We start from the raw sequence: 18134 nt of genomic DNA, 5'->3' as shown, positions 1-18134 counted from the left end.
TATTTTGCACAGCCTATCTATTCATCCAGTTTCTATTTTTACACTGAACAATTCCTTTAAAGCTAAGGGGTCCTGAACAAATACTGGAATTAAATGGGTCTTAATGTTCTACATTGCAGGCTTGAAAGCAACGACATCTTTACTGAGTTAAAAGAGGCCTACCCAAATCATCTTCCCCTGTATGTAGCAAGACTGCATCAGTTGGATTCTGAGAAGGTAAAGTCATTAAACATGTTTTGATTAAAATATATTTTTTTAAACGCCTGTATAAAGGAGCTCAATGTTAATTTTGGGTCTTTATATTAGCCTCTAAACATCTTTGCCTCTAAAAATGCCCCTATTGGCACCCCAGCTTCTTTTTTGCTGACCCACAGCTCATGCTATGGGCTACTGTAATTTAACCTGAGTTTAGGTACCAACTCCCGATTTATTGTATATATCCAATATAAAACTGACATAGAAGGTCAACTGAACCTCTGCTCTGTGTCTGGAAAGCTTGGCGCCAGAGGTTTTCTGGATAAGGGGGGTCTTTCTATAATTTGGCTTGCCATATCAGGATTGCAGAGAAAAAGTAATTCATTCAAAAATGAAAATTGAATGCTTAAAACTGTCTATATTGAAAATGGTATTCCGACATTTCTGAGCTTTCTTGGAAATGGGCTTCCAGATGATAAATCCCATATCTGTGCAGCATTACTGGTCATATTCTATGTTTTTTTTTTGTTTTTTTAAATACTTTTTGTCCATGTGTCAATGCCCAAATGTGGTTCAGCTACTTAATAAATCACGTTGTTCCTAAACGACTCAACTATTTCATGAAGAGCAAATCAACCAGTTTTGCCAGTTCCTGTGTGTCTATTTACACAGGCCCATGCTCATTAATAGAGCTCCGAAAATACTACTTATTCTTGAAAGATAAAATGGCTTATGTGTAAAGATATGCAACTTTGTTTTTCCGCAAATCAATAGAGGAAAGGCAGCACAAAGTTAGGGGTAAGTAATACAATTGTTCTGCATTTTTACATTTTTATTACACAAATAATATAGCTTCTGCAATACTGCGAGCATTATTCTCAAGACAACAAGTAATGATGATCTTTGCAGCCTGCAAATGTCTGTAATTCATGCTCTTCTTCATGGGAAGAAATGTGGGATTTCTAAAGTCTGATCCTCACAAGTGCCAAGAGCTGACATTCTGACTGATCTATTTATGGCAATATGAGCCATTTAAGTTATGCATCATACCCAAGTTAAACTATAGATGTGATATTGCACATGCAGTACAACATTATCTATGTAACCATTCTTCATGCACTATGTGCTATTTTGGCTTACTCAGTAGTATGAATCCAGGCTCTGGTGCCTTCACTCTTTAATACTCTGACGGGTCTCCTTTGATGAGTACAGCATACTTGGGCATGTTCTGAGTGTTTTAATCTGGAGTTCATTTTTAAAGGGGTGAAATGTATCACTGTACTACATTATCTCAGTAAACAGATGTGTTTTAAATTACTTTTGGGTAGAGGTGTCCCAGTTGACTGGGTGCAAGTCTGGTGCACATATTGAGCAACCCACTGTGGAACCCTGGAACTATGCTTAAGCGTCAATAGTTGCACTTGTGCTTTTCACCAGTCAGACTAGTCCCAATTTGCACCTATATAGAAGCATAGGTGTATTTTTGGCTGCAAGAACTAAATTGCATCAACATGGACTCTTTAATGTGCCTATTTTGGAGCAGCCACAGTTTTGTCTGTACCCCTATTATGAAAGTGGAGAAAAGCTGTCAAGCGGTTAAAGGAGAATTCAACTCTTTACTAAAAAAAAACCCTACCCTATGTAGACTCCTCCCCCCAGTTTAGCTGCCCCCGGGGGAAATGCCCCTAACTTTTTACTTACCCTTCGGTGCAGATTCAGGGATCACAGTTCACGGCAGCTATCTTCCAGGTCTTCGGTAATCGGAGACTGAGACCGGCAAAGCGGTGCATGCGCAGTTGGAGCAATATCCCGGTTTTGCATGTGCCGAAATGGTTGGAAATTGTCGAAGCGCCGGAAGAAGACACAAAGACCTGAAAGATGGCTGCCGTGAACTGCGATCCATGACTCTGCAGGTCAGGGGCATTTCCTCAGGGGGGCAGCAAGGCTGGGGGAGAGGAGGGAGGGGGTCTACGTAGGGTAGGGTGGTATGAGTTTTTTTTAGTTAAGGGTTGAATTCTCCTTTAAATAGTGCTTTATTAAAAATAACAGTTCTCTTGGGCTTATGTATAGTATAAAATACAGGTAAACCTCACTTCCCCTGATTTTATTTTTATCTGGATTTTACTTTTTTTCTTTTGAATGCCCTTCATGTTCTAATGAATATCAGTGGGAGCATTTACTGGATTTAAGTCGGATTTTCACACATTTTGGGGGTTATTTACTAAACCGCTGTTTTTTCTGGTCAATGTTTTTTAGGGCATTAACTCTAAGTTTTAGGTAGTGGATTTATTAGACTCTGAAGCTGCAAAAAGACCAAATCTGAAAATCTGACATCTCAAACCTGTCAAGGTCATGTAGAAGTCAATGGCAGATGTCCCTTTTACCATTTGTAGTTTACACAATTTTTACTGGAAAACCATGATTTTTATATACCCCCCCCCGACATTTGACATTTTCCTGAATTTTATGTTTTTTTCTGGCCTCCTGGAAAATGTAAACTTTTACTGTGTTTGCAACCAACTATAACTATCACACCAAGCCTTACCCTTTAAGATCTCTTAACTGTCAAGTGATGGGTGGAGTGGAATGGAAGCTTAGGCATAGCAGAACAAAAATGCTTATTAAAGGAGAAGGAAAGGTGATTCCAATCACTTCCTATTAACAGAAATCTGTACTGGCCTGGGATACTAAGTGAGCACTGCTGAGTGATCATCTTCCTGCTTTTTGCTTCTTTGCATTGGGTGTGCATGCACTGAGAGTGAAAAGTTGAACTTAAAGCAAAACATGGCATCTATTGTGTATGCATTGACCCGGGGCCATTGAATGGGTCTTTCCTCCGCTTGCTCAGAAGTACCCAGGGCTGGTACTTGTTTATAATTGCTGGGATGCCTAACATTTACCTCCCCCCTAGTCATTTAATTTTTCCTACTACTTTTATAAGAATCTGGACAGGCAATGAGAATAAGGAAAATTATTACTTTTTCTGCTACTCTGTTTTCAGGAGGCAAGAGTTGGGGGGTTGTGTACTTTAATGGAAACTATATGTTTTGTACATTCTTTTACAACTGCTGAATACAGTAGAATATCTTCTTGTCAAAATCTCGACGTACTGGGCCGATCATAAGATTCAGTGCACTTTCTAGCTAGTATTGCACCTGCTTTTTCCTAAGCTCTGGTTTAGATATGATGGCTTACTAAAATGGATTTCGCAAAGCATGCCCTGCACTAAGCACAGCCTTTCAGCCAACAGCTAATAATTGTTTCCATGATGACAAGGATTCATGGAAGATGCAGAGCATGCTTGGCAAAGGCACAGCATTTGATTTTAACTCTAAGTTGTGGTACTATAAGGCCGCTTATTCTGGAGCATAGACTACTTGTGCATGTACTTGCTATAAAGGCTGCTGCTCTTCAGCTATTTCACTGAAGCCAAATGCTTAATTAATTTTAATTAATGACACATGGACGGAAAGGACTATTCTAGCTCTAAGAAGTTTGTAAGCAGTACAACAGATATTTGTGCATCTAATTATGCCCTGCATTTAGTAATATTTATTTCAGCCAAGTATCTTTTTTTTTTTTTTTTTTTCTTTTTTTATTGTTTTGTCTATTTAAATGTACCTCATTTTTGTACATTCAGGTTACATTTGTACCTGATATTCATTTTTGCCCTTACATGATGCCTGTGTGTGCTAGGTTACAAGGCAAATGATTTTTCTATTGATTGCTGAAGACACTCATCCAGAATAGGAAAGGAAAGCTAAATCCCCAACCACTGTACAGTAGTTCTCTACAGTGAACACTGCTTCATCTAAATAAAACATTTTTATAAAATATTTTTTTTTTTTTTAAATACTAAGGCATACATACATGTTGCCTTCGTACATAAGCCAACTAATGTACAAAGTTCTGTCTTTTATTCTCATACAGTTAGTGGTCAGGTGATCTCGGGAGCAAATAGAATATCATAAAATGCAGAATAAATATAAAACATGTAAAATGGCAATATTTACTGATGTATTTTTTTCCAGTTGGGTTAGATTCTTTAATAAGCCATTTAGTTTATATCATATTATCTGTTGATTAAGTATACATTCTGGGAGTATAGTTCTTGTTTAAGAGGTACATTTCTACTGATTTATAAATGTGTTTTTAAGGCTTTTTACTCCTTTGCATTCGCTAAAAGACTGTTTGCTTCCCTGTAGGATCGGATTAAAAGAATACATGAAATCCTTGAAGCATCTAATGATGTTGTCTCACGCATTGACCAAACTGCTCTTGCAGTTTTTCTAGCAATGAAGACGGATCCAAGACCTGATGCAGCCACAATAAAAAAGTACCTAACCAGTAAATATTTGTTGTTGTTTTTTGCACCCTATCTGTGTAAAGGAAATCATGCAAGAAAATAAAACTATGCAAAAAGTGTACAGTTTTACCAATTTACTGAATACCGTTAGTTTGCCCAGATCGATGGACTTTAGTTTAGGTCTCCTTTAAAAGCACAAGCCTGTGGTCTGCCCTAAGAAAGCACTGCAAGGGTCTTTTGCTGATTGTACACGTACCTGGCTTATTCCTCAAACTATCGTAATTAAGCAGAGTTCTCAGTTTTATTCCTTGTGGCAGGATATTTAATTTAAAATGTGACATTTGCAAATGTATATATATATATATATATATATATATATATATATATATATATATATATATATATATATATATATATATATATATATATATATATATATATATATATATATATATATATATATATAATTGCTAGACCTGAAATGCTGTTTTTGCACGGTTGTTTATTAACATGCTTACTCTTGGTAGTAATAGGGTACTACGTTTCAAGTGATTTTATTTGGATTTAAAATGTCTTGTTTTTTTTTATTTATTTAAAACTACATTTATTATATGCAGTAGGTCTTTAACCTTCTCTCTATTACCTTGTTATTAAATTCTCAGTGACATGGACAAGCAGAAAAGTACCTTGATTGATGCTCTGTGTCGGAAAGGCTGTGCCCTTGCTGATAAATTGATTCATCTTCAGTCTGAAGAAGGAGCTGCTTCAAGTGACACGGAAAAGAAGGAAGACGATCAAGAAGCCATTTCAGATGCCTTAAATGAGACATACTGGGAAGTGGTTAAATGGGCTGACCTCAATGATTCAAAGGTGCTATTTTATTTATTTATAGTGTACAACATTTATAATGGTGTCAAACATAAATTAAAAGATTTTTAAATGAAGAACAGGAGGAAAATGTAGTGCCTTTGTTCTAATTTATGTCTATGAACTTCACAGAGAGAGCTGTGTGTGTGTGTGTCTTCCATTTGCAATAACACATCATCATGAGTCCAGTCATTAAATATAATGAAATGTGACTTAAGTTCCTCTGTGATAGGACCTTACACTTAAGTATCAATGTGCATTTAAACAAGAGGGTATGTGTTATCAGAGTGAATAATTCAGCTGTTTTTCTTGCTGTTAGGTTCTTCCATTCGTCTATAAACATGCCTTAGCAAGCAAACTGTACGGTCGTGGCATTAAATTTGCAACAAAACTTGTTGAAGAGAAACCTACAAAAGAAAACTGGAAAAACTGTATCCAGGTATGTTTTAGTTTTATTGTGAGCATCATGCCTATAGTTGTGCATACGCCAAGGCAATATATTGGTAGGAGTTTATTGTGAGTGTGGTAGGAGTTTATTGTGAGTGTGCATGTAGTGCTGCTTGTCCATAACATATTATATATGTGATACAGTTAAGCACAGAGCTTGTGAATAAAGAATTATGGGCTTTGTAACCTTAATTCTGTTTCTACAACACCTCACCCAAGCTTTTTTCCCTTCCTTTTAGCTCAGATGTTTCCACTAAGTTTCACCAGTTGAGGTGTCACTTTGTGAATGTGGCTTATACATAGATGAGGCACATTCCAAACAAACTAAAAATCTTTATATTGCAACTTTCTTAAAAATTGATTTACATGTATTGTATACTGAGCTTGTTGGTGCCACACTAGCCATTAATATAAGTTATTGCCATTCCTTTGACTATTGCCCCTATTTTTTTTTATTAATTTTGCTACCCAACTCTTGACAAGAGAACTTGTAACATAAGTTTTTAAAAATTAAACTGGGATCCAGATAATTAAATGGCTGCTGTTTATTCCCACAGATAATGAAATTTCTTGGATGGAACCACAGTGCATCATTTACAGAACACTGGATGCCAGTCATGTACCCTCCTGATTATTCCGTTTTCTAAAACAATCCTTTTTTATTTACCAGGGATCTTCTAAGCAGACATCTGTTTTTATTATATGTTTTCAAAAGCATGTTTTCATTGAATGACAATTATTAAACCGTGTATGTATCAGCAAGTGCGCAATGTGAAACATTGTGTGTTTGGGAACGGGTTTCTTGCATGTCTAGGTGGTTATTTTTAACGTGACCCTTGTAAAAGAGCTGGATTTTACAAAAAAAAAAAAACTTTTAAGATTCTATGTTGCCATGGTTATTAAGGCCTTAAATGTTCAGAATGATAATCACATTTACATTTTATTTATTAGACAGTAAGTGTTTACATTATAAAGTGAATATCACCCCTCCAATCATTTTTTTACACTGGAGGGGAAACTCTTCATTTAACAGATTATATTCTTTTACAGACTTCTAAGTTTTTTTTGTTTTTTTTATGAAGTCTAGCATACAGATTTATTGAGACAAAACCAATGTTTTATTTGCAATATAAACTGTACACGATACACATATAATGCTTCTGAATCAGGTAATGTAAAGTGAAACGCGTTTATCAAACTATTATAATGTAAGATAAAACAGTGCACAGAACAAAGATGTAACACACTTTCTGCTATTTTAAGATTTTTTTTTTTTTTTACAACAATAAAATACGCAATCTGGCGGTTGTTTTCTGTTTCATCATGTACGTTTGTTTTCTTAATGCGCAGAAGGAGGTTGGTAAATATGAAACAATTTTAAATACCAGTTTGACTGAATGTCATGGAAACAAGGAAGTAAGTGGTGCAATGAGCCTCTGTTAAATATACCAAATATATTTGTAAATTCGATTAAAAAAAAAAGTAAATATAAGGGAAAAAAGGATTTAGGATTTGGCCGAATCCTTTGTGAAAGATTTGCATATGTAAATTCGGGAAATGAGGGGGAAAGAGAACTGCGGGTGGTTAAAAAATGTTGACTTCCTTTTTTGTGTAATTAAAAGTCATGTGAATTTTTTTGGATTCGGAATTTGGTTCGGGCAGGCACTTTGTTTGGACGATTCTGAAGCCTGGTGAAAGAAATCTTGGCCGAATCTTGGATTCATTGCATCCCTAGTATTTTATTGGCCAAAAATTGAAAATGTGGTGTGAGGTTTCTGAAAAAAAGTCAAAAAGCAAGAATAGTAAAAATTGAAAATTCATTTATTAGAACATGAAAAAGGCCGAACGCGTTGGGGCACTTATGTCATGTAAATGGTTTCAATTTAAACTATATTAAGGGAAATAGTCTGAAAAATGGGAATACTAAGCAAAATCCCTAAACCTTATGTAAAACCCCTAACCTTTTATTTAATAACCGCCATAGCTGTCTCGAATGAAAGGACAGAAGCATCATTTTGCCACACAGTAAATTGCTGCTGTATGTTCAGTAGAGAAGCAGGGGCAGAAATCGTCATATTGTTCCCCAGTATAGTTAATAGCAAGTATGAAATAAGTAGGGAAGCACCGAATCCACTATTTTCGATTGGCCGAACCCCCGCATCCTTCACGAAAGATTTGGCCGAATACCAAACCGAATCCGAAGTTGCATATGCCAATAAGGGAAAAACATTTTACTACCTTGTTATGTGACAAACAGTCACGTGACTTCCCTCACCACCCCTAATTTACATATGCAAATTTGGTTCAGATGGATTCGGCCGAATCCCGAACTGAATCTTGGATTCGGTGCATCCCTAGAAATAAGATGGGATTATCACTCAAAAACACAATATGGTGCATATTGGGGTGTTAATAACAACAAACTGTTTTTTAGTGTTTTAAAGGATACCAACCATACACACAAACACACCAGCAGTGTATACACTTCTGTCATTTATAAAAGGGTTTTTAGTAAACCGATCAAGAAAATCAGAGTTGCGGCACATTATGCTTTGTGTTAAATTTGCAGATTCTACTCGAGACAATGTCCCTGGCAACTTAAGAGAAGCATGTTTGTTACATACAAGTCCATGAAAACACATCAGCAAGCAAGTCTTGTAAACAGAAGAATCAAAAAAAATTGTCTGACTCACTATTTAAGCCCAACCTAAAGCTGCTTTACAAATGGAATAGACACAATGTTTTGTGAGACCTTCTCATCTAGCCTGCCTTGTGTTTTGCTTTGAAGATTTTAACCTCCAAATCTGGAACCTCAGCTAGCAGTTCTGTTTCAAATAACGTATTGAACCTCGATAAGAAATCGTAATCTGTGTTAAATCTGAATTTATTGGCCCATATCAGTTCTGTTCCAGGTTGGCACAAGTGCTTCATTGTTTCCAGTAATTCGTCAAGATACTTATGGTGATAGACAACATCAGCTGCCAAAATGTAATCGTACAGGCAAGACGATTTTGGAAAGTTTGCTTCGAGATCTTGACCCCACATCAGCTCTCTTACTTCGGGATTATGTAGGCCTCTCCCTTTTGTGTTCCTCGATAAATTATATCTCAGATTTCCAAGAGAGTTGGGCAAATCAGTTGCTGTGACTTCAGCTCCTGGAAGAGAGGAAATAAGTGACAAACTACTGCATATATGTGGGGTACAAACAGTCCGTTCTAAAATATGCTACTGCATACAGTTATGCATAAAGGGTTAATCAAGCAAGGCACATCGACTTAAACAGTATTTGTAGAATAAGTACATAGAAAAATATGATATTCGCAGACCTAGCATGCATGCAACAATTGATACCAGGCCAGTTCCAGAACCAATTTCAAGTACTTTCTTGTTTTTCAGGTTGAGTTCTTCTCTGTTTTCTTCCAGATAATGGCATAATGCCTTTGCCTGTAAAACTTGAATGTTTTAGTATATGAAAAAGTCATTCTTAATATTCAGCTTCTAATATATTTACCTCATATGTAATAAAGGCACTACGTTTGCCCAGGCGCAGTAACCCAAAGCAACCAATAAGATTTTAAACACTCAAAGTAAATGCTACCTGCTGATTGGTTGCTTTAGGTTAGTGCACCTGGGGAAACCTATTTATTATGCTGTGTAAAAAGTAGAGTAAAATAGTACCGGCGATGTTACTCAAAACATCCAATCAGATCTTTGCTTTTGTTTTCTAACTGTTTAAATCTAATTGCTGATTGGTTGCTCTGGGCAACGTCACCGCTAATTCATGACTAAGCATACAACTTTCCATGTAACCATCCTGAAGCATGTCTGGGTTTCAATAGTGAGAACATTTCAGACTAACAGTTTTGCAAAATGCTAATACAAACCTTTGACTTTATAGATCAGGTGTGTCAAACTCAAATACACAGTGGGCCAAAATTTAAAAAATGCTCCAAGTCAAGGGCCGGACGGGTTCAGTGTTTATTGAAAACAAATTGAAGTGACCTTATTGTATATATTGAACCTGGAACTAACACAGCACACAAGTTATTTCCTATAAAACAACATGAATCGTTATGCAGTGTTTACACAGAGTAATTTAAAGTGAAAATATTTCCCAGAGGAACCTTCCCGAGGGTTTAATAAAGTACTCTAGACACTTGGGGTAGTTGCGCCAGCGTAGGATTCACTGCACTTCGCCAGGCGAATTTTCGGCAGCGCTACGCAAAGCCAGGCAAAGCGAAGTTACGCTAGCGATGCTTAATTTGCATACGGCGCAAAATTGAATTTACAATGGAGGAATACGTAGCAGCACTACACAAGCCTGGGAAACCTTCAAAACATCAAATAAAATTTTTATTTTGCCCTACACATGTGCCCACTGCATAGTTAAGTTGCGATGAGTTAGGAAATGTAGGGGGGGAAGGAGGGTAGCCCCAAAAATTTTTTCGATCTTTTTCAGCCTATCACCCATAAAAAAAGAAAAAACGCCAGCGTTTTTTGAGACTTAGAAAATTTTTTAGCTTTTTTTGAAGCAAACCCTATCTACTGTATTGCACTTCGCCTGGTCTGAGGTGGCGAAGGAAGTCTGGCGTAAAAGGTAGCGTTCAGAAAAATGCACGTGTCAGTGAATTTGCGTAGTTACGTCTGTTGCGCAAATTCGCCAGGCGTAAGGGTGCGAAGTAACACTAGCGAATTTACGGCAGGGTCCGTTAGTGAATCGGCGAATTAATCCTCAGGATTGAGTGAATGTGTTCCTCAGTAAGATGATTTCTGTGATGTTTTGGTTATCTTCATCAATGAGAACAGGTGTTCACACGGTTATGTACTGCCAAACATAAAGAGCAGCTTGGGTATGCAGCTCGGGCATTGTGTCGAGGATGAAACATGTAAACTGTGCAGCGCCCACATAATCCTATTTTGCCTTGCGTGTGTTACTACATTGGAGCTCAATCAGCTCCATTTGAAGGTTTGATGGTGCCTTTTCCAGGTCAGCTGCAAATGGATTACTGAACAGTTCAAATCTGTTTCTTTGGGCTTCAAAGTCTCCAAATCGGCGTTCGAATTCGGCACCAAGTATGCAGAGTTTTTTGGCAAACTGTGTACTGGGAACAGGGTGGTAGAGACCTGCTCTTTTAATGGGCCAAGTTTTCTTGCATCATTTGTGTCTCCTATAGGTGCAGCTTGTTTTTAAAGGCCATCACTGAGGCGTACATGTCTGTGATCACACTGTTACGCCCCTGAAGCTGCAGGTTGAGGTCATTAAGTTGGCTTGTGATGTCACACAGAAATTTCAACTCACACAGAAACTTTTTGTGTCAGAGCTTTTTTGTCTTTCCCTTTGCTTTCCATAAACTCATAGTCATCCCAGATCCTGCCAACCAAACCATTCTTTTGACCGCACAACTCGGTGCTCCATCTGTGGTCAGGCCCCATTCACACATTTGCCTACCTCCTGAAAGATATCCTTTCCTGTAGTTGTGCCATGCATTGAGTGTAATCCCAAAAGTTCCTCTGTTGAATCCACTCCACGGATAAAGACTGACAGCTGGGCAGTATTCGAAGTGTTGTTGCACTCATCCATAGTAAGGGAGTATGCAATGAAATCTTTTCCCTTTTCCATCAGCTGTTGTTGTAGATTGGTGGTGAGCTGATGTACAGAATCAGCAACAGTGTTTCTGCTTAGGCTCACATTTAATTTTATCTGGGCACACAATATCACAAACTTTTATCATGCAGTTTTTGACAAATTCTCCCTCTGTAAAGGGCCGGCCTGATTTTGCGACCTCTGCTGCCACAATAAAACTGGACTTTACAGCTGCCTCCCTTTGTGATTTGATATTTCTGAACATGGCCTGCTGTGACATCAGACTTCTTTTCAACTCTTCTACCTTCTGGAGCCTTTGTTTCATGTCCAAATCCATGTAACCATCACAGTGTTTCATTTCGTAGTGTCTTCTTATGTTATATTCTTTCATTACAGCCACACTGTCTCAGGACAGAAGACAAACATCTTTGCCCTTCATATCCGTGAACATGTTCTCTACCTCCCACCTTCTTTGAAAACCCCTGTTTTCAAAGTCCACCTTCTGTTTAGCTATCATGTTTCAGGGAGAGGGTTAATGCTAGCTCCACCATTAAGCTGCTGATACACAAGCGGAAGAGGGACTCGCGCATCTTTGATTGACGTCACATCACACTAGCAGTGCATTGTGAGACTTGCAGTTCTAATAGTGTGGATGCAATATACCGGCAGGCCAGATCTAATAATAATTAGAAATTATCATGTGGACCAAAGATAATCCCTTCGTGGGCTGTGCCTGGCCCACGGGCCTTGAGGTTGACACATGGTTTAGTCATTGTCTTGTTGGAATATCCAACCCCTGCATAACTTCAACTTTGTGACTGATGCTTGAACATTATCTTGAAGAATTTGTTGATATTGTGTTGAATTCATCCAACCCTCGACTTTAACAAGGGCCCCAGTCCCTGAACTAGCCCCACAGCCCCACAGCATCATGGAACCTCCACCAAATTTGACAGTAGGTAGCAGGTGTATGCAGTGTTCTTCCGCCATGCAAAGAGCTTTTAGTTTAGTCCAAAATGACTGTGGCTTGTCTAAATGAGCTTCTGCATACAACAAGTGACTCCGTTTGTGGCGTGAGTGCAGAAAGGGCTTCTTTCTCACCACCCTGCCATACAGATGTTCTTTGTGCAAATTGCACTGAATTGTAGAACGATGTACAGATACACCATCTGCAGCAAGATGTTCTTGCATGTCTTTGGAGGTGATCTTTGGGTTGTCTGTAACTATTCTCACAATCCTCCTCATATGCCGCTCCTGTATTTTTCTTGGCCTGTCAGACCTGGGTTTTACAGCAACTTACATTTCCTGATTACATTCCTTAAAGTTAAAACTGATAGTTTAAACCTCTGAGATAGATTTTTGTAGCCTTCCCCTAAACCATGATACTGAACAATCTTTGTTTTCAGATCTTTTGAGAGTTGCTTTGAGGATCCCATGTTGTCACTCTTCAGAGGAGAGTCAAACAGAAGCACAACTTGCAATTGGCCACCTTAAATACCTTTTCTCGTGATTGGACACACTTGTCTATGATCAATTTGGTGTTGCCAGTATTGAGCAGTTTTGATTTCATTTTGATTTAATTTAATACAACTGATTACAGCTTCACTAAAAATCTTTGTTCAGAAAACACCCCAGTACTCAGATGTTCCTGGGAAATGAAAGACATACCACTGTTATCTTTTTTGTTGTTAGTGGACTAAATTATTATGCAGGCTGAGAGGGGTTCCAAAACTTTTTCATATAACTGTATACATATATATTTGTTATATGGGACTGACTGTGGCTGCATTGTTGGAATTATTTAAATATATACAAATTAGTTTACAAATTATACAAACATGATTTATTGACAGGCTCAATTTGGACTGAGCCTGTCAATAAATCATGTTTGTATAATTTGTAAACTATGCTGGCTATCATAGGTTAAATTAGACACATGAAGGGTAAGGGCAATGTGTATGTAATATAATGTGAACCTTGACCTATAGGGGTCACACCTGTATACTTAACGCTGATGTCACTTCCTGATAACTCCTTTTTAAGTCACCTGACCTTGCACACCTGTAAACCATGTGAAACCTTTGGCTTGATAAAGGGCACGATGCATGCCCGAAACGTAGCCTGATGCTTTATTTTTATATCTAATACACGTTTTCTGATCAAGTGAGTGCTGCCTTACCTGTGTGTTTTTTATATATATTATATATATATATATATATATATATTTCCGTACAAACTGGAGTGCTAGAGAGCTCACCCTTAGTCCATGACTTAGTCCACGTTGTTGACAAATTATATAACCAACAAAACAAAGTTGTCTTGACTTTTTTGTTGGTTTTATATATATATATATATATATATATATATATATATATATATATATATATATATATATATATATATATATATATATATATATATATATATATATATATATATATATATAAATAATATTTTGTATATATTTAAATAATTCCAACAATGCAGCCACAGTCAGTCCCATATACCAAATGAACAGATGCTGATGCTTCCAAGTGGCTGGTAACACAACATACATCTATATAATCTAATGAATCAGCATCACTTAAACTGCAAACAGGTGACAAGTATTGTCAAAACTGGAGATCATAACCTCAATGTTTTGAGCTGTGTATGTGCCCTTTCTAAAGCAGACCTCCCATTCAGTGACACTTTTTGTACCTGTTATGTAAACACCACAGTACCTATGCCATTAGTTATAAGCAGTATGTTAAATCACCAGGCTAAGTAATGGAAAAATCAGAAATGTGTTTGACCCGGTCTGTCATCCTACTCTTTAAATCCAAAACTACATTTTTAATTGTAAAGTCAGAAATTCATATTTATATGTGTACAAACCATGGTCACTATTAAGTTCTCTCTTGCATGGGTATCCTGATATTAGATTGATAAGTACAAAGAGGATTATTTACAGGTGGCTGCATCATGTACAGTATAGTTTTAGCTGAGACAAGCGCAAGATTCTGCTTTTTTTCACCAAAGTGAATGTTTCAGCTTCTCCAAGAAGGCTGTCCATACACTAAGCATAATAGTGTATATTTCTAGATGATAAAGCTAACCATGGTTTAAAGAATACAAGTGTTTGAGATTGCTGGTTCTTGTTGGAGTACTAAACTGTATTAAAAGCTTTAGGGACAGGATTTCAATTAACCTACTTTTCAAAGATCTGATATGGTGCACTAATTATGAGTGGATGAGTGCCAATTAGGTCTACATAGATGTGTCTGCTTGACAAAAAAAATGGATGATTTTACATCTGCAAGGAGACGTATATTTTTTTACTTCACTACTCCAGTATTTCTCAGAAAAATACAATGATCCAGTGCTGTTATAATTACAGTACATTAAATAGTAAAGTTAAAATGTGTAATGTGCTCATCCATCACTATATTTCTGAAAAAAGTTTTCATATTTTTATGCAGTTTATGTAGTTTGTAGCTTTGGTTATGGTATAACGGAATATCATTGTAGAAATCAAACCATCCACGTGCAAATAGATTTTATTTGATCCTTTAACTGCATGGTATGTCCTTTATGATGTACTATGTATTATGTTATTAGTAATTAGTTTATCTATTTTTAAGGTAATTTTTGCCTGTACTACAACATTTTATTGCAACTGTGGAAGTGTGTTTTCTTTCTAGAACACAGCTATCCAGAGAAATGTTTTTAATATAAAACAAATCCCCTTTTATACAGAGGACCACAAAAACTCTTATACATTATTTTACTTATCGTAATGGCCACAGAATGGTTCAGGATCAAAACCATTTGTGGACCATGTGTTGAGCTGGTTTGTTACAAAACTGGTGACAGCGGTGGGATGAAGCTTCCATATTGAAAGGTGAATCAGTGACAGAATAACACCATAGCCTGTAAGGGCCCTAGCAGTATTTGCCAACCCTTTTAAACCCACTTTTCTCCAAGTTAATAAAAAAGGGTCAATGCTTACAGTTGACGAAATTCATTATCTGACACAAAATATGGGGAAAATAAAAAGAACCATTAGGGAAAAAGAAATTTGTATTGAAATAAAAAAAATCTCTTTTACGGGTTAATTGTCTTTTAATCCTCCCCTTTACCTACATTTTTTGTTAACTTGCTGCAATGCTAAAAAGTCTTTGCATTGTTTGTCTGTAAATATAGGAAGCACCATACTTTTAGAAATAATTATATTTCCTTTATTAATGATTCCCTTTTTATCACCATACATGCAGCTAGGGGTCTTTTGGTCTGCCCTATATATTTAACAGATCAGGGAAAGCCACCCCAGCTGAGTCAGCTAGTAAACATACTCCTGACCCCCGTCTCATGAATCTTCTTATTTATTTCATTCCACACCACTACTGAAACCATTTACTGTGTCTGTGAGCTTGTATTTTAAACATATGACATCTTTGTAAAGGAGCAGCTGACTTCTTCCTGCTCAGCTTATGTGTCTGGACCTCTAGTTCCTTCTGGCTTCCTTATGCTCAGTCTGATCCACATTGGATAGTGTGCCTGGTGAAAGGTTGTTGCCACCCATCTGTTTATACAGTATTAGTAAATTAAAAACATTTTACATGTAGGGCCATTTAAAAAAAGGACCTTAAATTTGCCATTTGTATAACAAGCCATAGGAACCAATCACCAGGTAGAAGTTTTTGGGCATCTGACTGATAAACATATGGTTGCTATGGGTTGCAAGATTTGGACAAACAAGATTTTTTTATTTCTTTACTCCAAAATTCTTTTCAGGTGGCATATTTAATATAGACCTTGTATGTGGCCTTCACTTAACTTTCCGTTTCTTTTTAAACCACAATGAACCATGAAATTGCATAGAAATACATAATGTACAGTGCTGTTTTCTCTATTGATCCCTCTGCTTAAAAGGAAACTATACCCTTAAACAATCTTCATCATTTATTAATTTAGTGCTGCCAAATTACACTTCCAGAGAAAAGCAGAAGCCGGAGAGAAGTCTTGTAGACGAGAATGGGCAAAAGTGATGAGAGGCGAAGCAAGGCGAAGGTCAGAAGCAGAGAAAAGGTTGTGTGAAGGAGAGTATTTGGAGATCAGAGATGAAATATAGGGAGGGGCTTCATTATTAAGGGCCTTGAATGTGAGTGTAAGTAATTTGAATTTGATTCTAGAGGAGATTGGGAGCCAGTGAGGAGATATACATATGGGAGTAGTTGATGTTGAGGGGTGAGATAGATGAATGAGTCTAGCGGCCGCATTTTGAACAGATTGGAGTTGTGAAAGGTGACTTGTTGGAATAACTGCTAGGTTGCAGTAATCAAGGCAGGAGATGATAAACTGAATAAGTGTTTTAGTTGATTCTGCACTGAGATATGGTCGTATTCGGGCAATGTTGCGCAGCTGAATACGACAAGATTTTGCAAGTGTTTGGATGTGTGGTGAAAAAGACAGATGTGAGTGTAAGATAATTCTTAGGCAGCGTGCCTGTGTGGTCGAATGAAAGGTGGTGGTGTTTTCTGTGATATCTGAGGGACAGGGGAAGATCTTGGAGGAAATATAATGAGTTCTGTTTTTATAAGATTCAGTTTCAGGTGGCGCTGTGACATCCAGGAGGAGACAGCAGAGAGACAGTCTGTAACTTGGGAAAGGACAGAAGGAGAGAGGTCAGGAGTAGACAAGTAGAGTTGGGTGTCATCAGAATAATACTAATTTTATTTTTATTTTTTTATGGGTCTTTTTTTTTGTTGTTGTTAGATTTATAGTTTATTTTAGATCTTACTCCTTAGAGAAGTATATTAAGATACAATGTATGTATATGTTGGAAAAACACAATAAATAAAAACAAAAAAAAAAGAATAAAGGTGATACTAAAGTCCAAACAACTGAATAAGTTTCCTATCGAAGTAGCATAGAGCGAGAACAGAGAGAGGAACGGTCAGACAGATACGATTTAAACCATGAAAGATCCCTAAAACATGTTTGAATGTTGTTAAATATAAGGATATTAGAAATCACACAGGGGATCCATTACTATATAAAAACCCATCATTCTTAATTTGTAGTTCCCATATTCTACAGTCTATGTTCTTTCTTCATTTGAGTGAAATTTTCTTCTTCCCATTTTCCCTTTTGAATTTATTTCAATGACCCAACCTGATGCTAAGAAGTCCAGTGCTAAGAAGCCCTACCCTTCCCTGAAATATAGAAAGCATCCCTCTAGAGTGATAACAAGGGTCACCTCCCATATGTTTCTAATCAGCATTATCACCCATAAAGAGTACCACATCTCTAAATGTACAGGGAGGGTTAGAGTCAAAGAAAAATCAAATGCAGTCCAGGGGCTTTAAAATTAATAAATAAAGGGGGGAGTGAGTACAACAGCTGCAATGGCTCCGCATGTGTGTATAGAGTAATAAAACATGTTTTGTTGTCTGAGCTGTCCATGTGTTGCCTTCACATGTTGTGCGCTTATGCATTAAATCGGTAAATGTGATTTTCTTAAGTAATTCATTGAAATAGTGGTATCTGTCTTATGAAAATCCTGTATATGCCATTGTAGAAGAGTTGTCAATCTGTATTACCAATATACTGTCACTTGTCCATTCCCTGCTCACTTTCCCTTCCCTATTCATTATGTGGTAAGCAGAACCTTATGCATGTTTTTTTAATATCTCATATACTTGTTACTTTGGTTATGAGTGATGTTTTGGTGAAATTGTGCATATCTGAATA

The 18134-nt window shown here is 37.0% G+C and overlaps 2 protein-coding genes across 3 annotated transcripts in view; one reads left to right on the top strand and one right to left on the bottom strand.

Moving 5' to 3' along the window:
• tpp2.L (tripeptidyl peptidase 2 L homeolog) overlaps window positions 1-6686 on the top strand; it is a gene marked incomplete at its 5' end in the record, with an annotated part of 45402 nt that extends 38716 nt beyond the window's left edge. The window contains 5 exon segments of the mRNA NM_001091911.1: window positions 120-216; window positions 4401-4531; window positions 5164-5371; window positions 5688-5807; window positions 6373-6686. Coding sequence (NP_001085380.1) covers window positions 120-216; window positions 4401-4531; window positions 5164-5371; window positions 5688-5807; window positions 6373-6462 — 646 coding nt within the window. The 3' untranslated portion in view covers window positions 6463-6686.
• A 1716-nt stretch (window positions 6687-8402) lies between these two features.
• The window catches only part of mettl21c.L (methyltransferase like 21C L homeolog), a 40024-nt gene continuing 30292 nt past the window's right edge, over window positions 8403-18134 (bottom strand). For both annotated transcript variants that reach the window (XM_041582402.1, XM_018245532.2), the window contains 2 exons: window positions 9142-9259; window positions 8403-8970 (listed from right to left, as the gene is read on the bottom strand). In XM_041582402.1, coding sequence (XP_041438336.1) covers window positions 8576-8970; window positions 9142-9259 — 513 coding nt within the window. In that variant the 3' untranslated portion in view covers window positions 8403-8575. The remainder of the gene's footprint in view (window positions 8971-9141; window positions 9260-18134) is intronic.

This window comes from Xenopus laevis, chromosome 2L, assembly GCF_017654675.1.
Source record: "Xenopus laevis strain J_2021 chromosome 2L, Xenopus_laevis_v10.1, whole genome shotgun sequence".
In the NCBI taxonomy this organism is placed as follows: domain Eukaryota; kingdom Metazoa; phylum Chordata; class Amphibia; order Anura; family Pipidae; genus Xenopus; species Xenopus laevis.
This window is presented reverse-complemented; position numbering and strand designations above follow the sequence as displayed.